Source organism: Chenopodium album, chromosome 19, assembly GCF_948465745.1.
Source record: "Chenopodium album chromosome 19, dcCheAlbu1.1, whole genome shotgun sequence".
Taxonomy (NCBI): Eukaryota; Viridiplantae; Streptophyta; class Magnoliopsida; order Caryophyllales; family Amaranthaceae; genus Chenopodium; species Chenopodium album.
In genome coordinates, this window is record NC_137852.1 from 36,948,270 (window position 1) to 36,969,844 (window position 21,575).

The 21,575-nt window shown below is 35.4% G+C and overlaps 2 protein-coding genes and 1 non-coding gene across 3 annotated transcripts; 1 reads left to right on the forward strand and 2 right to left on the reverse strand.

Moving 5' to 3' along the window:
• The first annotated feature begins 1,303 nt into the window (after positions 1–1,303).
• TRNAA-UGC (transfer RNA alanine (anticodon UGC)) lies at positions 1,304–1,376 on the forward strand. Its single transcript has one exon. It is a non-coding gene; the product is annotated as a tRNA-Ala (tRNA).
• A 1,182-nt stretch (positions 1,377–2,558) lies between these two features.
• LOC145595362 (uncharacterized) lies at positions 2,559–10,829 on the reverse strand. The gene is made up of 5 exons (XM_081651760.1): positions 10,510–10,829; positions 10,339–10,425; positions 3,815–3,964; positions 3,492–3,689; positions 2,559–2,901 (listed from the first exon to the last, which is right to left on the reverse strand). Exons 1-5 carry the CDS (start codon positions 10,732–10,734, stop codon positions 2,800–2,802), a joined length of 762 nt encoding a protein of 253 aa, XP_081507886.1. The 5' UTR covers positions 10,735–10,829; the 3' UTR covers positions 2,559–2,799.
• Positions 10,830–15,052: 4,223 nt separating this feature from the next.
• LOC145593617 (pectinesterase 31-like) lies at positions 15,053–21,148 on the reverse strand. Its single transcript, XM_081649899.1, has 6 exons — positions 20,721–21,148; positions 20,505–20,609; positions 20,079–20,156; positions 18,814–19,001; positions 16,464–16,637; positions 15,053–15,496 (listed from the first exon to the last, which is right to left on the reverse strand). The coding sequence occupies exons 1-6, from the start codon at positions 20,979–20,981 to the stop codon at positions 15,334–15,336; spliced, it is 969 nt and encodes a 322-aa protein (XP_081506025.1). The 5' UTR covers positions 20,982–21,148; the 3' UTR covers positions 15,053–15,333.
• Positions 21,149–21,575: the final 427 nt, after the last annotated feature.

Consider the following 21,575-nt stretch of genomic DNA (forward strand, 5'->3'; position numbering starts at 1 on the left):
TGAGTGTAATAAATGCCCCTATGGTTGACTTTGTTCTAGTTTTGTTTTTATTTTTTGAATTTAGTATGGTGCAATTTGTTTCATGGTAAAGATTTGTACAGGATAGAAGAAGAGGTTAATCGTTCGATTACAATTAGATGAATCAGACCAAATTTTTCTTCACGACTACAACAGATTGATAGACTCCCTTGTCGAAAAAGGATGTAAATCACAGCGATATGAAAGAGGGTATGAAGAATGTACGATTTGCAACAACGATCATAGCTCTGTTGAAATGATGTTTTTATTTGATTTAATTATCATGTGTTTATTAAATTTTAATCTCTTTGTATATGTCGTATGACTTTTTATTTATGAATCAATCTTTTTCAAAAAAAAAAAGAGCTTCGAAGAGAAAAAATAATTAAAGGTTGCAACATCAAATTTGGCGAGATATAGAGGTGTCAAAAACCAACTTGATTTAGGGCCTATTCACTTCACCTTAATTTCAGTTCGGTTCACTTCAGTTTAGTTCTGCTCCAATCAGTTCAGTTCAGCTTCAATCAGTTCAGTTCAGCTCCTAATTTCCTTCTCTCATAAAATATTAATTTTAGCTCTATTCAGTTCAGTTTAGTTCAGCTCCAATCACTTCAGTTCAGTTCAGCTCCAATCAATTCAGTTCAGCTCAACTCACTTTAGTAAATGTGAACAGAGCCTTATAATAATTCGACTTAATCTGATCTAACATTTGATTTACATGGCTGTAATAATATAACATGATTCATATCTAATAAACCTCGATCCAACTAGACTTGAATCACTCGATCTAAATTCGTCCAATGACTCAATTTGACATTATTGCAAGTTGTGTACCATGCTAGTAGTGCAAGTATGAGGAAGTATAAATGCAGGGTTGTGAGCCAATACAACCCTGCCTAACACGTATTAAAATATATTAAAGGTACGAGAAAGAGAGAGAAAGGAAGAGAGAAAACAGTGTGTGGTTCCCTCACCTTTTCGTTATATTTACATTTACGTGCAAAAGGAGAAAAAAAATTCACGGGAATCACTACCACTTAAAACATACAAAATACAACTAGAATTTTTGAAGCACCAGAGTGTAATTTGAACCAATAAATCTCCAATAGTATCATTTAACAATCCAATGATACGTCTTTAAATCTATAGGGTGAATAACGTTTTTACCCCTGTAAGACATACATTTAGCGACTGACCGTTGGAATGCCACGTGCAAGTGTGGGGATGGCATTAATTAAAATCTTTGAGGTACAAATAACTAACTTCCTAGTAAGTTGTACCATATGGGGATGTAGCTCAAATGGTAGAGCGCTCGCTTTGCATGCGAGAGGCACGGGGTTCGATCCCCCGCATCTCCATATTTTTTTGGTCTTGTAAATTGTAATGGTGTCTAAGCAAAGTGGCAGAAAATCTTCCCACTTACAGAAAGAAACGCTCTCCTCTCTTTAACTCCAATTTTCCTTGTGCGTATTTTTTATACCCTTTCATGAAATGGACTTACGGAGAACAAATCATATCAATATAACTGGATATTTTATTTCTTTTGCATTTCATATGCTAATTTCCTGTAATCTCAGATGTACAAAGTATAGTAATGGGATTGATTTACAGAGGATAAAAAATTAGCTGAAGCCTATAACTTAAACTGTAGTTGTGAATTGTTGCTCCCTCAGCAGTCAAGGAATACTCCTCATAGACCTCATTGTTATGGACTACTCTCCAGCGAGTCGCTTGTCATGAGCTCGAAATCAAGTGATGAGATATGCCTACAAGAGGGTATGTTCATGCCGGATACTCATTAACCGATTTGGTTACCTTGTTACAATGATCAAGAAGCCTCCAAGAAGAGAAAATAATTAAGGGTACTGTGAAGTCGTGAACCTGTCTATCGTTGTTGTAAAGAATAGTCAGGATCAAAGGTGACCCTCTTAGAGTTGACCACATTAAGACCCTATCCCTATCACTGCTTCACTGGGATTTCTGCACACCCACTTTCGCTCTCAAAGGTGACCCTCTTGGAGTTGTCTGTTGCTCCATGTATGGGTCCAAGTGAAGAGATAATAATTTCCATTTTCCACAACTGACCTGCCGTGCTGGCCTGCTCGGAGGACACGATCAATCATGAGTCATGTATGCCCTTTTGAGTAGACCTGGCGCACTACCTCTATTGGGAGTCTTAGCAAAGAGACTCTGCGAGTGGCACAGCCCATTGTGTGAGACCTGTTGTGTATAGAATGTAGAATAATGGTGCAAACCTTCCATAGGGTTCATCTCTCTGTAGCATGATTCATAGGGTCTTCCAAAAGAGTTGAAATGCCCCATGGACTTCATATCCAAGAAAACTGAGGTATGCAGCCTCTTGGGTTGAACAAACTCTTAGCAAGTTTTAATAACCAATGACATTGTTATTTATGATGATAAAATATTTAATAATCTTACAAATTTGCTGAAAAGAACAAATATGTAACCAGTGCCACCGAAATTGTCTGCATCACATTGTTGCATGATTAGTGAAATTATAATACAGGAAGCCTTGAACATGTTTAAACACGAGATACTATTGGAGAGGACGATTACCAATATACAAGATATCATTCGTGTGTGCTTAAATGAAGTTGATTTTCAACTCTTAGACAAACTGGAACTTACTCTGCCTTACAAAACTCGAAATTAGAAAAAGAAAACAGAGAACAGAGGGAGGGGTTAATCTACAATGCGCTTAGCTGGTGCTTTCCCAGATTGTCCACTTCACACAATGATATCTTTTCTTAGTTCTACAAGCTAAACTCGGTTCAATTGTTGCTCTCTGCGGAATTTACTGTAATCAGTTATCAAATTGCTGTTGACCTTGTCTTTCATGCTCTGAACAAGTCCCCTCAGCACCTATAAACAACAGGTTTAATTTTCTTAGTTGATATCTACTATTTTTTTTTTTTACTTGCACATTTCAATAGTGTACACTATTTTACATAACTTCGATTACATTTCACAATTTATAGTTAAAGGAAACATAGTCATATGAGATCTTTGTTATATTCGCCTCAATGCCTACATTCCTAAAATATAATATTTATAAATTTTACAAATGCATATTAAAGATAGAAACGGTTAAAGTTATGCATGGGCAAACGTGAAAAATAGAAATGTTGCAAGCAAAAAAAAAAAAAAAAAAAAAAAAAAAAAGAGGAAGTATGTGAAAAGCTGTTATTCTATGATGCTTGAACTAGTCGTTTCAGCTAAAATAATCTTGAAGGATATTCCTAGTTGTTTCAGCATTGAGTTGGTAGGTAGGAAGTAGCTTCTTATGTTTGTCTGTATAGTAAGTTATTAACCTTGGAAACATACAAGCATATCAGTGTCCCTTTATAGGGTATGTCCAACAATCATGTTTGAGTCCGGACATCATAGTTGTATCATTTTAACAATTAAACCTCATATTTTTCAGTAAGGTAAAATAAGTTTAGGAGACTAACCGCTTCTGAGACACCTCGGAGAACATCTTCAGGGACCATGGCAAGAACTGGCGGGAGAATGACACTTATTTTCATCTCCAATTGACCCTTCAATCTGCTTCTTACCCCTCGTCTATCTGAATATAAAATTCCATTAACACTGAGACTAAACTGATCTGGTTCCACCACATTATCTAGCCCTTGAAGCTCCCATCTCACCTGCATAAGAGTTAATAACTAGTGATACTCCCTTAGTTTGAAGCAAACAAAATCAGCAGATCTAAAGAGACAAAACAAAACATAAAGGATCAAGTTCTTCTATTCATGAGGTGTTTATGACGAACAATGTCAAGCTCAAGAACTTTAGAGATGACAGGTGGAATCCCTGATGGATAATCTTTGCCGTTTGTTTTACACCTTAACCTCATGTCTACAACAGGCGATACGGTAAAGAAGAAAAACTGTATGGGTAGCATGTGTACTCTCCATTCTCCCTACAAAAAGCAAAGAAAAACAATGAGGTCAGAAGAAAGAAAACCTAAAGTTGGACAATAGTAGTTTACGCGACAAACACAGATAAAATTCTGAACTACATCCCCTATAACATGTGAGACCTTAATACTACAAATTGTCAAAAGCTGATTTAGTTGAAAAATAAGGACGCCATTCAACCTCAGAACCAACTAAATTATGGAGTAAATCTTATTCTCTAACCATGGCATACAAGACTATCAGTTTAAAATGGAGCCGTGAAGGCCCATACATATCTGCAGATTGAGACTGATTCAAGGTTTCCAGAAAGGCGTTTATTTTAAGAGTCATCCATCTAGAACATGTTCAACGATCTATTATATAAAGGTTCTAGGGTTGGCGCTAATTAATTACGCCTTAAGCTATCAACAATATGCTGGGAACTACAAAAAAAGTCTACATATAGCTAATCATCATGCTCGCTGGGAACAGAAGCTTAAGCTCACAGATAAAACAGAAGCAGCAGAGAATTAGAAACCTTTTAATCTTTTACCATGATTATAATTTTCTCACACGACTACGCAATCACAAGCATACATAGCAAATATACGATTGTTCACAATCATACGTCGTGGTCTTTTCAATAATTAGAATTTACACCCAAGGTTTTTAGGATCGCGATTCAAGGGTATAATCTCCAATGTGCATGTCACAACAGAAATTGAAAAGATTAGAACATCCGTCCAATTCATACAAGATACAACACTATTAGGAAGCATTTTCTTTATCTATGACATGCAAATGACTGCAAGGTCAGGATTTTCAAAGGCCATCGATTAAATGATAACATCAAAGCCAATTTACAACTAATTTCAATACTAAACATAACCTGAAATGAACTCTACATACATAGACAATATTCAATGTTGCCAAGACAAAATTAGATACTGTTAAGCTAGGCCCGTATATATTGTATTTAGTCGTTAACGGGCTATGGGCTATGTTAAGCCCTTACTTTAGGTTGTATAAATACCGTGATTACACTGAAATACAAACCAAGGATTCACATTCTTGACATGGTATCAGGCCTAAAAACCCTAAAAACATAAAAATTCAGAAATTTTTTTTTTTTTTTCCGATTAATCATCAACAATGGAGGAAGGAAAGATCGATCCTGCTTCTCCGTTTTACCTTGGCTCCGGTGATCAACCGGGTAATTTGATTACTCACGTAATCCTCACAGGCGATAACTACTTGGCATGGTCGAGGGCGATTACACTATCTCTTCGATCAAGAAGGAAATTTGTGTTTGTTGATGGAACCATCACCAAACCGACAGAGAAGAAGAAGCTGCTTGATTGGGAGACGATAAATTCGATGCTAGTTTCCTGGTTCTTGCGGTCTATGGACTCCAGGGTTGCGGCATCGATTCCTTACTTTGAGGAGGTGAAACGACTTTGGGATTATTTAGAGGCACGATATTGTGTTTTGAATGGCCCTCGTTTGCAACAATTGCAGACTAGCATCACCGATTGCAAACAGCAAAAGGGCATGACTGTTGAAGCCTACTACACAAAATTGATGGGGCTATTTGATGAACTCACGCGAATCAAGCCCCTCCATGGCTGCGAGTGTGGCCTTTGCACATGTGATGTGGCTGGGAAGTTTGCTAAGGATCGAGGTGAGGAAATTTTGCACCAATTTTTAATTGGTATTGACGATGACTTATATGCGATGGTGAGAACAAACTTGCTTTCTCAACAACCCCCTGCTGATTTGAACCGTGCTTACCAAGCTTTCCTTCAAGAGGAGGAATCTCGTGGCATTGCAAAAGGGAAAGCCGAGAAGTCGAAGGAGGCTCATGTGTTTGCTGTGCCTTCGATGCGTGGGAAAGGAAATTTTGATCGTCAAGATCGTTCTAAGTTGTATTGCACTCACTGTAAAAAATCGGGCCATGATGTTGAAGGGTGTTTTGACCTCCATGGGTACCCCGAATGGTGGTTCGAGCTCAAAGGGAAAGGCAAAGGGCGAGACAGAGCTGCTGCTGCCCCTACCTCTGCACCGAAGCACCACGCCACTGCTGCCCCTGCCTCTGCACCGAAGCACACCCCTGCTGCCCCTGCTGCTCGTGCTAACGCCATCACAGGAGGTCCTCAAGCTGCTGCCGATGTGTCCTTGGCCGATCTCAAGCCTGCTGATGTTCAGGTTTTGCTAAATATGGTTCAGAATCAACAAGAGCGTATGCAAGGTGAGTGTGTGCCGGGTTCTTGGATTATAGATACGGGGGCTTCTCACCATGTAACCGGGGATGAGTCTTGCTTGTTGGATGTGTGTTCAATTTCCGCGTGTCCTGTGGGTTTGCCTAATGGAGATCAAGCCGTGGCCTTGAAAGAGGGTCGGGTTTGGTTGAGCAACGATTTAATATTGGAGCATGTTTTATTTGTTCCAAAATTAAAATGCAACTTAATATCGGTGTCAAAAATGATTGATGACTCTCAATGTTTTGTTCGTTTCACTAATTCTTTATGTGCTATACAGGACCAACATTCAGGGAGCTTGGAGCCGGTGAACGGAAGGACGGACTCTATTACTTTCGGCAAATTCCAACGGTATGTGCGGTGCAAGTTCCGGGGTTATCAGTGTTTGAGTTGTGGCATCGGCGACTTGGGCATCCGTCAGACAGAGTTGTCAAGTTAGTTCCTGCTGTTAGTAATAGTACTACTATGAAAAATTTGAATAAAGCTTGTGATGTGTGTCCTCAAGCTAAACAATCTAGGGATAGTTTTCCTAATAGTGATAGCAAGGCTAGTCGAATTTTTGAATTAATTCATTGTGATTTGTGGGGGTCGTATAAAACTCCTTCTACTTGTGGTGCACATTATTTTTTGACATTAGTTGATGATTTTTCAAGAGGTGTTTGGGTTTATTTGTTGAATTCCAAAACTGAAGTTCATTCCGCATTTTTATCCTTTTTTGCTATGATTGAGCGTCAATTTGAAACGACTGTCAAATTGGTGAGGAGTGATAATGGAACTGAATTCAATTGCATGCTTCCGTATTTCAATGAACATGGCATTATTTTTCAAACTTCATGTGTTGGGACACCTCAACAAAATGGCCGTGTTGAAAGAAAACATCAACATATATTGAATGTGGCTCGTGCTTTGATGTTTCAAGGGAATTTACCTATTGGTTTTTGGGGTGAGTGTGTTCTTGGGGCGGTATATTTGATTAATCGAACACCCTCTCGTTTACTACAAAACAAAACACCATATGAAATTTTATTTGATAAAGAGCCTAGCTTTGATGAGTTGCGTGTTTTTGGCTCTCTTTGTTTTGCCCATAACCAAAAATCCAAGGGAGATAAATTTGCACCTAGAAGTCGAAAGTGTGTTTTTCTAGGCTACCCTCACGGTAAAAAGGGATGGAAATTGTATGACCTTGAGACGGGTGAGATTTTTGTGTCTCGTGATGTGAAATTTTATGAGAATGAATTCCCTTTTGCTAGTGATAAGCACTTGGTTGTTGGCTCTGACAATAATGTAGACATGCATAATATGGATGTGGAAAATGTGGGGGTCGATATTGATTTTTTGGATGACTTGGAGGCGATTTTGGAGGTGAGTGAGATAGCTCAAGGGGGTGCGGATGCTATGGGGCAGGACACCTCTTTGGGTGAGCATGGCAGCCCACACCACGACCAGGCCGTGGCCGGCAACAGGGACCACGACCAGGCCGTGGCGTCTACTGCCACTCACACTGCAGCAGGTGCTGGCAGCGCTACTGCAGCTTCTGATGCTGCTGCCAGCTCCACCGAGGCTGCTGCCACGGTCTTGGACATCACCGAAGGTGCTCTTGGGCGTGGGGCTCGAGAACGACATCCACCGGGTTGGCACAAAAATTACGTCACACATACTGTACAAGCAACAAGTTCTCCTAGTTCACCTCCTCCATGCTCCTCAGGTACTCCCTATCCTATAGCACATTTTGTTAATTGTGAAAATTTTTCCTTGCGACACCGTACATTTCTTGCAGTTGTGTTAGCAGGAACTGAACCTCGTAACTTCAAAGAGGCTATGACAGATGCAGGGTGGAGAGAAGCAATGCAGAAGGAAATTGCTGCATTGGAAGACAATCAGACTTGGGTGATGGCACATTTACCTCCGGGAAAAAAGGCTCTCGGTTGCAGATGGGTCTATAAAATCAAGTACAATTCTGATGGTACAGTTGAACGATTAAAGGCTCGGCTGGTCATTTTTGGCAACCATCAAGTTGAGGGCATTGATTACAATGAGACGTTCGCTCCTGTGGCTAAAATGGTTACAGTTCGGACTTTCTTAGCGGTTGCGGCTGCGAAAAATTGGGAATTGCATCAAATGGATGTTCATAACGCCTTTCTTCATGGTGATCTTGATGAGGAGGTATATATAAAGCCACCTCCTGGGTTTCATGGTAGCAAACCGGGAATGGTTTTTCGACTTCAGAAATCGCTTTATGGTCTACGTCAGGCACCCCGCTGCTGGTTTGCCAAACTTGCAGGATCCCTCAAAAGGTATGGCTTTAAACAGTCATATTCTGATTCCCTGTTTACTCTAAATCAAGGGAATGTCCATCTCAGGTGTATGTTGATGATTTATTGATTTCTGGCAACTCTGCTTCTGTGATTTCTGATTTTAAGGCGTATTTGAGTGATTGTTTTCATATGAAAGATTTGGGTGTGTTGAAATACTTTCTTGGTATTGAGGTTGCTCGCAGTCCGGAAGGCATATTTTTGTGCCAACGGAAATATACTCTTGATATTATTGCAGAGTCTGGTTTATTAGGGGCACGCCCGGCAGGTACTCCTATTGAGCAAAACCACACTCTGGCAAAATCAGAGGCACCTCCTATTGCAGACCCCGAAATGTATCGGCGTCTTGTGGGTCGTTTGATCTATTTGTCTTTCACTAGACCTGATTTGGCATACACAGTTCATATATTGTCTCAATTTTTGCATCAACCTCGTCAAGATCATTGGGAGGCAGCTCTTCGTACAGTACGCTATTTGAAGGGTTGTCCGGGTCAGGGTATTCTTTTGAGATCAGATTGTGACTTACAATTGACAGGTTCGTGTGACGCGGATTGGGCTAGTTGTCCTCTTACGAGACGATCGATTACAGGTTATTTGGTGTTTCTTGGAAATTCTCCTATTTCATGGAAGACTAAGAAGCAGGATACTGTTGCTAAATCTTCTGCAGAATCTGAGTACCGTACGATGTCTAAGGCCACTGATGAGTTGAAGTGGTTGAAGGGTCTTCTTGACAGTTTAGGAGTTTCCCATCCGCAAGCAATGAGTTTATTTTGTGATAGTCAGTCGGCGTTGTATATTGCGCAGAATCCGGTCTTTCATGAACGTACGAAGCATATTGAGGTTGATTGTCATTATGTTCGGGATGCAATTCAGGAAGGGATTATTAGACCATCTTATGTGAAGACCACGGATCAATTAGCGGACATCTTTACTAAGGCATTAAGCAAGCAACAATTTTTGTATTTACTTGGCAAGTTGGGCATTTGTGATTTGCATGCTCCAACTTGAGGGGGGGTGTTAAGCTAGGCCCGTATATATTGTATTTAGTCGTTAACGGGCTATGGGCTATGTTAAGCCCTTACTTTAGGTTGTATAAATACCGTGATTACACTGAAATACAAACCAAGGATTCACATTCTTGACAGATACTAGTATTACATATTACATACTCGTAATATTTCAACCAACTACAATCTCCTTGACAAATATGACAATATTGAATATACCGATTCCAATTTCCACACAACCCATACACTCCATTTATTACCACATCTAGGTTGCTTAGGGATCGACGTGACATCCATCGTCTCAACCGAAAAATACGATATAATGATCCAAGACAATGCAATAATTACTCACATTACATGGACATTACATTATTATAGTCTTATAGACAATATTGTACAATTGGCTCATCATCTATGAAGCGAGCCGGTTTCTCTTGTTGATAAGCGAAAGATGTTTCTCAAATGACAAACTTGTAAATAAATACTACCCACTCCCTAAAACCGCTAATGGTGTTAGAGATTCTACTATAAACAGTGCAAATTTACACTATTCATGGTAAATCCGCTCCTTATAATTGCTTGGTGTTAGCGATTCTACCATGAACGCTGCAAATTTTGGGATAAAACCACTACTAGTGTTAGCGGTTGTACAAATTTTAGTCTATTTATTTACAAGTTTGTCGTTTGAGAAACATCTTTCGTTTACGAAACTTAGAATTACTCATCTATGTTACTCGGACTATTCATTTTACCTCGAGCACCCGAAATTGTAGAAAATCTTCACAAAATAGTTGCATTATTAATAACATAAAAATAATACCTCATTAATTTGTTGGCATCTTTTTTTATCCGGAAAAATTGCTCTAAATACTCTGGGTTTATCCTCTAAATACTGATCAAATGTAGCCTGCAAAAATACCCAAAAACCCAGAAAATCATTATTAATTTCGTAATAAATTAAAAAAATAATAATAAAAAAAATTAAAATTACCCCAGGAGTTTCGTAAAAGGGGATATCAGTGGAATTCCGGGAAGTGTAAGTTGAAGGGCGTTGATTCACAGCTTGGCATTTGAATCTGATTGGCTGCTGTGACTTGAATTTGGTCACTGCATGGCACGGTAGAAATGCCCTGCTTCCTTGTTTTTCACTAAATTGAGCATTAATGTGAATAATACCTGAAAATTTGTGATTAGGGATTACAGCAATTTCAGCCATTGTTGAATTTCTTGGCAATTTTGGGGCAAATTTTTATTTATTTTTGTTTTTGATTTTGTTTTTAGGAAAGGGAGGAGGAAAGAAATCATGTGTATTTTCTGTTCAACGACGATAAGTGGAAATATGAGTGTAATCATACCTTATAACTTGATTGGACGACATGGCAGCTGATAGCCACGTGTATTGATGTTTTTTACTCCCTCAGTTTTTAAATACATGTTCAACTTTCCTTTTGCGGCCGTTTTTAAATATTTGCTTCATTTTCTTATGTATAAAGCTTTTATAATATTTAATTAATTTCTCTCTCAAAGTGGATCCAATATATATTCTCTCTCCTCCAATTTCTCCACTACTTTTTCTTTCTACAATTTTTTATTTTCTAGCAACCCCACTACCTCCATATTTTATTACTTTCTCCTAAAACTCCGCGCATGGAGAAATTGAGCAATTATTTAAAAACGGAGGGAGTATTAATTAGAGGTGTTAAAAAGTACTCACACCGTCCCCAAATGATTGTCTCATTTGGCGAAAAATCACGCAAATTAAAGTAAAGAATCTGGAATAATGAAAGAATTACTACCTCTGTGACACATTATTTGCAACGATTTGACATAAAGTAGTGATGAAAAATGTCTAATCATTGCAAATAATATTTGACGGAGGTAGTACATGAAAAAGAGATTCTCAATCATTTTCAAAAAATAAGAGGACAGAGAAAGTTATTTTATGGGTAAAAAATTAAATGACAAAATAACAAACGTCTCTAAAGTGTTGAATAAAACAACTAAAAGTAGACACGAGTATATTAAATTGAAATGAAAATTAATTACATCAATCTACGTGTGATTTTGTCAAGCATTTCAAAATTAATACAACTTTAAGAAGTATTTTAAATGTTCATCAACGACCCATGGATGTTCATTAGCAAGATCTAAATTAAATTAATCCCTTCGTCCCCAAATACTTGGGATACTGGGGTGGACACATAGTTTAAGAAAATTAAAAGTAAGTCCATTTAAAAGATTTGTTTATTGTAGTTAAAAGTAATAAGCATAATGTTTATTGCAAATGTGAAGGTAAAATAGGAATAGCATACAATAAAGACAAAAAAAATGAGCTTTAAGAAGTCAATATGGACCCTAGAATTAGTAGAAATAAAAAAATGGGTAGAACATTTAGGGTCACCCATGGCAAGGGGCAAATATTTGGGGACGGAGGGAGTATCCAATTCGAATGTTTCATTCGTTTCATAATAATCGCAAGATTTGCAACACTTTTACCGATATATATGTCAATGCATAATTTTGAACATTAATATCTGTAATTATATACTCCGTATTATTAAGAAATAAAAAAAAATAAAAAAAAAATAAAAAAAAACATGATCTAATGAAAATATACATAAAGACTAATCTAAAAATATTATACATGACAATAAATATTGATAAAAAAAAATTTTAAAAAAAAAGTATAGTCAAAGTAAGCATAATACGAAATGAAGGGAGTAATACGAAATGATCCGAAATGGCCTGATGCATAATTTAATACTCCCTTCGTGTTTTTAAGTGTTACACTTTGACCGACACATAGTTTTATGCAATTTAATTAACTTAAATAAATAAGAGGTAAGTGGGGGTCGTTGAAGTATTAAAAAATTGTAAAATAAAAATAGTGGGGTTAATAATTTATTGAAAAATAATAAATGTGAGTTTAAAGATATGATAAAAAAAAATAAGTACTCGTAGTAGGTTTAGGTGGGGACATGAGAGGAGAAAGATTTTAATGTAGATTTTTGCCAAAAAAAAAAAAAAAAAAAAAAAAAAAAAGTGTAACACTTATTAAAATACGGCCGGATTTAATAAGTGTAACACTTATTAAAACACGGAGGGAGTATATATTGATAAATGATAATAATAATTTGGCATGATTTAACCATGCTTTAGCAGGGTCAAGCAGAACCTAGCAAAATATTGTTGCCCAACTTGAAATGACTCAATTGGAATCCAAGGATAACCCAAACTGGCATCTATTTAACTAGTGATGATTATTGTACTTAGTACTTGTCAACATATGTCAATTCATAATGTAGAATCGTAGATTTGGTAAATTGACGTCAATTTAATTATTGGATTCAAATCTTAATTTAATTTTGTATGGAGTTTTCATATTATTGGGCGGCATTATCTAACTTTCTAGCTTTGCATGTCTCAAGTTTTGAAATTTTCATTTTAGTTCTTTTAGTTTTGCAAAATTGTTAGATTTTTAATTGACTAAGGGCTTGTTCTCTTACGTTGAAATTCAGTTCAGTTCAGTTCAGTTCAGCTCAGCTCAGTTCAGTTCAGTTCAGTTCAACTCTTAATTTCCTTCTCTTATAAAATATTCATTTCACTTCAGTTCAGTTCAGTTCAGCTCAGTTCAGTTACGTCTAGTTCAGTTCAGCTCAGTTTAGTATAGTTCAGTTCAGTTCAGTTCAGTTCAGCTGAGTTCAGTCAATGAGAACAGGCCCTAAGATTTGAAATAATCTCACTTTGAACACCTTAAGATTTGTATATTTGAATATTTCCAATTTCAATGACTGAGACATACAAAGTTGATGCAGTTTGAATATTTCACTTAATCCGTTCCTTTGACCTTATTTTTGCTGAATTGAAATTATTTTTACTGAACTAAAATTAATCTTATTGAACTGAAATTATTTTTGCTGAATTGAAATTATTTTTACTGATTTTCAATTATATTTTTCTTCTGATTTGTACTGAACTGAAATTATTTTTACTGAACCGAAATTGTTTTTGCTGAACTGAACTTATTTTTACTGAACTGAAATTATTTTTATTGATATTATTTTTTAAGGTGAAGTGAACAAAGCCTAATACTTAAGGCCTGTACACATTTACTGATTGAGCTGAACTGAACTGAACTGAATTGAACTTATTGGAGCTGAACTGAACTGAATAGAGCTGAAATGAATATTTTATGAGAGAAGGAAATTAGGAGATGAGCTGAACTGAATTAAATTGAACTGATTGGAGCTGAACTGAACTGAAATTAAGCTAAAGTGAACAGGACCTTAGATTATATTTAACACACTTTTTTTTTTTTTTTTCAAATTAGATATAAGGTAATAATTTTATGTTAGATAAAAATAAGTTCAGAGTTTTTTGCGAGTTTTTTTTTATTTTTTATTGCTATATATCTTTAACTTTGTATTAAAAAAAAAAAAAATCTATACCACTAATTTGGTAATTTTATTTTTGAATGGACTCCATTATTTAGTACGAAGTATAGAGTACTTTGTATTGTTTTCTTTTGCAAATTAGATATCCCGTGTGTTTACACGAGTTCGTTTTAGCAATATAAAAATATATATATATAAATCTATTTAATAATTTTGACAACACTTCACCACAATTCTCCGAAACCCTAATCCTCAAAATTTTGCATTTCACAAATAAAATAAATAAATAAAATTTACCACTAATTTGTAATTTTTTTTTTCAAGAGAATCCATTATATAATACAAAGTACTTCGTCGTATTTTGTATTATTTTCTTTCACAAATAGTATATGCCATTCCTACCAGCGTGTTAACACGAGTACGTTTTCGTAATAAGTGGAAAGCAACATATTATTATGAACTAGTGTATGTCCCGGGCGATGCCCCGGATTGCTAGTTTGTACTTCTTTAATTTGATAATTATGTTCAAGTGTTGTATAGCTAGTGTGTGATTTGGGCGTTGTCTCGGATGTTACGGTTTTTTTTTTTACTACATATGTATTTATTTTCTAATCTTGTGAAAAATAAATAAATTAAATAACCTCAAAGGAATATATAATGTTAAATATGTGAAATTTAAATAACTAATAAAAGTTGGTTGAGATGGTAAGTATGTAACATTTATTTGTTTGAGGTTGAGGGTTCGAATGTAGATAAAACCATATTTTATTAATTTTGTTAAATGAAGTTGCAAGCTTATGTGGCATTGTGACATCTTGTCATATTTTAGTAATATGAGTACATTTTAGTAGTATATCCAGCGTGGTAACATGAGTATATTTTACAATTTTAGTAATAAGTGGAAAGCAACATATTGTTATGAGATTTGTACAATATATAATGTGATCCTATATTCCTATTTGACTTTAGCACTTTACACATAAATACAAAGATTAAAATAGTCATGTAAATACATGTTGTAATCATTGCAATGTATAGTTTCCGGAAATCAGACTTATACTTCTAATTAATACGAAGTACTTTTGATTGTAAGAGAGATTATTTGTCAAAATTCTGCTTAGGCATGTGTTAGTCAAAATGGAATGCTTGAAATTTTTTTTGAGGGAATAACTTTTATTTTATATATTTGCTATTTATCAAGGGGTACAATTTCAGTTCACATTATTTGCATTCCAGATGACTGCTACTGCAGATCATTATATTACAGGGCAACTTCTACAGCTGCTTTTACAGAAGCTACTTCCTGAAAATTCCCCATCCTGCAATCCAGTATATTCATTCAAAAGGGCCTCCAAATATATTCATCTGATCACACCACACCATCAATACTATAGCATAGATAGACTGTGAATAAGGCGCCTTTAAGCAGAGTAAGGTATCCTTATGCCCATTCTCTGGGCTAACCACGATCTCTGTGGATCAGGATCCACGTAAGAATGGACAAGAAATTGCATTGCTTCATCGTCCATCAATTCTCTTGCCCACCCAATCCGCTTTGATTGACAGCATCCCGGACCAAAACACCTTTGTCATGCACAAACATGTCAAATTGTTGGTTAGTATCAGCATTTATCAGAGAGAGCATCAAATTTCAAAAAAAAGGTTTCCTAGTCTCTAGTTACTATTTGCTGATGCATAGGCATAGGCGGCATAGCCAACCAAAATTTCCACCAAAAAATTAGTTCTTTTCGAAGTACTAATAAGAAGCTTTTGTCTTGGATATTTGTATTTTGGTATAAATTACACCACCAAAACTAGAAGGTGCAACCCTGCAAACCGAAAATCCAAGCAAATTCACAATCTTGACCAGGGTTTCTTCTTCTATGCTACAGGCCTACAGCTTCAAGGATCAAGCACTAGTCCAATCTGATTATTAAAGGTTTTTTTTTGTTTTTTTTTTTTTTTTTTTTTGACAATCAAGTAATCCACTACCCCTGAATAATAGGCCACATTTTTATAGTAAATTGTACCACGGCCACATTTCTATAATAAATTGTACCAAATTAAACAGTCTACTTTCTTAATTTAGCAAAAACTTTGTCCCATATTAAACTTAGTGATATCCACCAAGATTAAAAGTTAAAATAGCTAGGTATTGAGTTCTTAAAATGACCCCCTTACTAATTGAGTGGCCTATAAAAAATTTAAAGACGGAGTTTTATGGTGCCGAAATGACATCATCTTGTTAATGCTAAATTTATGTAAGAAATTGTCAATTCTTATGCCATTCATCACAGTTAGGGATTTTATGGTACCAGGACTAGAATTTTGATTCACAATCATAGCTTGTAAATTTTGCTAGAAATACAATAAATGAACTCCCACCATACTTCTCAGATGAAAAGTGGAATTAAGTAGCTGAACAAACTAGACTCAGGTGACAATCTATCTTAGCTTGCACATGAACTTCACTAAATGTCCATATAAATGTGCATTAAGAGATTATCATCTATACAAAACAGAGGCTCATAAATGTAGCAAGTAGACATACCTGTACTCATAAAAGCAAGCACTTCTTTCATTCTCACACTTTCCCCAATTATGCCAACCCTCATGCCTAACACACTGGTCCATGTAAGTGTATGCATAAACCACCCTTCCAAAAGGTCCCCATGGCCGTCCAAGATATGCATATGATGCCTTCCCATTGCCGGTGATCACACATCTGAAAAAGAAAGTTGCAAACTGTCACTTTTATAAATATATACAGGACTACAGATGGTGATGCAAAACTTGGTGGTGCAAAACTTATAAGAGACAAACCAGTATGCTGCAAGAGTTAGAACCATCCTTGATATACTATTTTATGCAGGGAACTGAAGCAACTGGATTGAAATTTCAAACCTCAGCTCCGAGATGTTGGTAGACCATTCCAAATATGTTGTCATTAAATTTCATTTCTACTTTTAACTACTGGACTCTACGTTTTTGTCCGAATTGGGGAAACTGGAAACTGAAATGTGGGCTCAGAACATGAATTAATGGATATATGTTGGAAGTTAAATTGTCTAATGTTTATGAAACTATATCTCCAATAAATGAGAGAAACACTGCCTAAAAAGAAATGATGTACGATGTATACAATGCAGGATAAGAGACCCTGTTTACTGAATGTGTTTCAGGCACATGATTGCAAAGAATTGAAAAGAGATTCACTACCCATCAGATAAATCTTTAAAGTTTTCTTGTAAAACTAATGGAGTTCAGAGGCGCTTCTTCTCTAATAGTGTATTATCCACCTGAACTATAAACGCTATTTGTAGGTATCAGTTACTGAGTGAGAAGCTGTATTAGCTATCTCTGGCTAGTCACTAGTGAAGATTCTCTTGATTAACCTTTCCTAGAAGGTAAAGGGAATGAGTATTGATGCTATCCTAATACATATTTAGGGTCTGGTTTAGTTGAGTTTAGGTTGCTACATTAGTAATCTATTATTGATGTTTGGTTTTTGATATACTTTGCACAGTAATAACCAAACAAACAAACAAAGATGTAATCTCTTACAGTGGAAAATAAACTTAAGGAATTATTTTAGCATCACAAATTTGAGAAATCTGATACATAAAGAAAGGCAACAGTTAACACAATAAATCTAGGCTCAATGCTTTATAACATCTGATATAAATTAATCAGTAACCTATGTGCATTACATTGTATTACATTGTAAAAACTTAGACCTGTTACAGGTCATAATTGGTTATACAACCTTCATTTAGTGTGTCTCTGAAGGTTATGTACCCAAATAAAGAACTTTTTAATTAATTGCATTCATATTTGAATTGACTAGCAAATAGCAACGTTTCATCGTTATCTAACACTCTCTTCTAACGAATAAGTGAAACGTTTATCTTGTGTACGTATGCCAATGCAAAACTTTGACGATAATATCTATAATTGATAACATCTTTAATTATCATTAAGTAAAAACTATAACAATCAATATCAATATCAATATATATATTATTAAAACTCATGGCAAGACATGCTATTTTTCCATGTGTCACCAATTTTGCCATTTGGCATATGATGTGACGCCACATCATACCAGTTCATTAATGACTGAAAAACTCCATGTATTAATCTCCATGTATAAATGCTAAGTTTAATTGAAAAACTCTTTAAATTCATAACACCCTATTTAAATTTCCTCTGGAATGCAAATCCTAAATAATTGCACAATAATAATATTTGTAAGAAATTAATAAACGTTTTATTGAGACGATTCCAACAAGTACCCCACAAGACTATATTTATTCTTATGTATAAATCACAAACAATAGTCAAAGTGTATTAGATGAATATAGTGCAAAAAGTCAAAACGTTTCACTTATGCGAATACTGAGGGAGTATATTACAGACCCTTCATTTTACTCGGATCTTGGAAACTCATGCATATATAGAAATCCTTGACACTTCAATTTGGACCGAAATCATAGAGCTCATGGAGTACAATTTTTCGTGTTTTTATAAATAGTTACCAATCTTACCATTAAAAGCAAAAGGCAAACATGTATCAGCAATAAAAGTAAATCCTACATCACCCAGCGACAAGTAAATTTGTCCTCGCACTATAATTCAAATTTCAAACAAGACAAACAAAAGTCCATAAAATAAATCATACTTTGAATACTGAGGACTAATCAATGGTTCAATATTGGGTTTCAAGGAGTACGCAAAAATCTGAAAGAAATAGATGCCAAAATAAATCAATTTTAGCCACAAAATGAAGGTATATACACCTCAACCCAAGACAAAAATGTTTAATTAATATTCATGTTATATCTCAATGTGTAACACGGATTTTAAATAGCAGATGAACTTAAAAGAAGCTTCTCATTTACCTTAGAAAGACATAACCAGTGGTCTCTTGGGATGACTTCCTGCTTTGTGCAGTTATAAAACCCTCTGACTTGCAGTGAATATGGCAATGCTCCAATAAGGCAGTACTATTCCCAAAGATAAAGTCTACACTTCCTTCAACATAGCAGTCTCTTAAATACTGCTTCCCATGATGCAAATACAAAGTATCCTGATAACAAAGCACAAAAGGGGCAATAAATTCTTCTTGGGTATTCTCAAGTAACCAAAATAAGGATAACGAAAACTAATTTTCAGAAGCAAAAATGCTAATCAGAATGATCTTCAATCCATAGTCCACCTTGAACATCCTTAAGGTCTAAAGTACACAGGATCAACCAAAGAAAAATGAGTTCCATTCTTTCATCATCACAGAAATTTGACTTTGCACTAATCAATTAGCCATATTTTAACTTTGACCACATATGTCTACTAAGATTTTTTTAAAAAAAATAACTTGGTTGGTCTCATCATAAGTTCTTCAAAATATCAAATATATTTGGCAAACATAAAACTCCAAAAGTTGAAATTATCAATGAACCGAGGAAATGTTTATTAACTTCATCAGCTGTACCCAATGTGACCCACTGACCCTAACCCTTCATCAGTTATTAGGAAGCACACCCTAGCATCCATTACAAGGCACACACCTGGCGCCTCTCACAAAACTCCACTAAATAAAGGGGAAACAATCTTTAGTATTTTTAATCAGTAAACTACCAAGTGGCTAGAAACTTCTTGCAAAGCAATTTTTTTTATTTTTTTGTTATTATTTTTTTTTTTTATCAAATATGATTATTCGAGCAATCAAATATAAAAGTCTCAGTCTTGCAACCCTACAGAATAAGTATTTATTCTATCAGACCCTCGATTACAAAAGCATCAACATAGTAGAGGTAGAATTGCGTGATTTCTTGAGATAAATCCTACAGTACAGGCGTACAGCAACCAAAATGTACACATTTGATAAGCGAATTTTTTTTTTTATGTGGCTATCAAATTGATTACTTTTTTAAACAGGAAAGCATTCTAGCACATGCTAGATTGCTAGCTAGGTTGAGCAACATTTCTTTTATCAGCTATCACACTTAATAGTTAGACTGCATTCTAATACAATGCTAACAAACACAGAACCGTTAATACCATCATTGCAGTTTCAAATTCTAAGATGGACATAACACCTTGATCAACTTACAGTGATTGTTACAAATACAATTGATCAGTTCTAAGAATAGAGAGTAATCTATACCTGCCACCCTAAGAACCTGCAATTGTAAAATGCACAACGATCTGCAGTCACCCTAAGTGCCACCGCTTGTCCTGATCCCTACAACAAACATTCCCCATAAAACCATGATACAAAGTATTTCACCTCAAATAAATTTCATGTACCTCTACCTCAAACATATTCATACCACTACTTCTTCCAAGTTCACATTTTATAACTATACATGTACAATTCAACAAGCTCAACTTTGACAAAATATGAACACACTCTACCACTACAATTATTTTAAGAAAACCGACAACTCGAAACGATTATCGAAATCTGACCCTCAATCATGTTTGCTTAAATCAACATAACTCAGTATTCATATTCAAACAACATAAAAAAAAAAAAAAAAAAAAAAAAAAAAAAAAAAAAAAGAACAACACTAAATTAGTAAATTGTTACCTGAGGAGCAGAATTCTCAAATGTAATATTCTCAGCAATAAAATCCTCCCCTTCAACAATCACACTCCCACATCCAAATGTTCCTGTTCCAATCAACCTTGATGCCTGCTCATAAATTAATCAAAAAAATAAAAAATCCCAATAAATAAAAACCCACAAAAATTCAATATAAAAAAAATAACCCCAATTAAATAAAATTAACAAAAAATAATAAACCTGGTGATGTTCAATTTTAGTGGCAGTATTATTCCAAGAAAGAACAGTTTGTTCAGGAGACAGTCCCGCAAAAGTGATGAAATTCTTGGTCTTGGGTACATAAACAGGCTGTTTGTAAACCCCAGGTGACAGACGAATGATTGTGCGACGCGTGTTACCAAGTGGGACAGCATCAACCGCCTGCTGCACTGTGGAATAATCGCCACTACCGTTTTGCGCCACTGTTATCACCACCGCGGATGCGGCGCCTGACGCTGCCATTCTCGCTCCTCCTTCCCCTGTTTTTTTTTTTTGTTGGAAAATGGGGAGTATAAAATGGAGGAGAGAGAACCGAATCCCCGAAAATGGTGGGAATGGAATAGAGGTGCGGAGAGTAAACGCGGAGAAACAGAGGAAAGATGGAGATGATCGAATTTTAGCTTTTTTTTGTCGGGGGTTTATGAAATCTAGGGGATAATACAAACATCACGTTATTAAAAAAAAAAAAAAATTAAAAAAATGTTGTAAAATAGTGAAATTTTTTTTATCATGGAGGCAGATCCGTGCTCCATGCATCCGGTTTTCTTTAAAAAAAAAGGCGGAATGAACATATAGTTGTTTTGGTAAAGAACATATAATTATTTTGTAAAAAAACATCCTGCATTATGTTCTTTGTATATAAAGAACATCCGTAATATTAATAAAGAGCATGATAATATAATGTAATGAATATTATTTTTATTCAATAAAAAAAAAGAAAAAAAACAAACAGAAAGAACATAATATGAGTAGTATTTTTTAAAGAGCATCTAGCTTTTCAATCTTTAAATGAATTATTTGGTTCATAATTGAAGAGTTTTAGTAATTATTTCCCAA

What these genes read in the sequence shown, in the direction of transcription:
- LOC145595362 (XM_081651760.1), bottom strand. Translation starts at nt 10,734, where the DNA reads ATGGCTGAAATTGCTGTAATCCCTAATCACAAATTTTCAGGTATTATT. An exon ending in CCTTTTACGAAACTCCTGGG is followed by an intron (nt 10,426 to 10,509) that starts GTAATTTTAATT and finishes GTATTTTTGCAG; the next exon opens with GCTACATTTGATCAGTATTT. An exon ending in AAGTTCTTGAGCTTGACATT is followed by an intron (nt 3,690 to 3,814) that starts GTTCGTCATAAA and finishes ACTCTTATGCAG; the next exon opens with GTGAGATGGGAGCTTCAAGG.
- LOC145593617 (XM_081649899.1), bottom strand. Translation starts at nt 20,981, where the DNA reads ATGGCAGCGTCAGGCGCCGCATCCGCGGTGGTGATAACAGTGGCGCAA. An exon ending in TTGAGAATTCTGCTCCTCAG is followed by an intron (nt 20,157 to 20,504) that starts GTAACAATTTAC and finishes TGTTTGTTGTAG; the next exon opens with GGATCAGGACAAGCGGTGGC. An exon ending in ACTGGTTATGTCTTTCTAAG is followed by an intron (nt 16,638 to 18,813) that starts GTAAATGAGAAG and finishes TTTCTTTTTCAG; the next exon opens with ATGTGTGATCACCGGCAATG.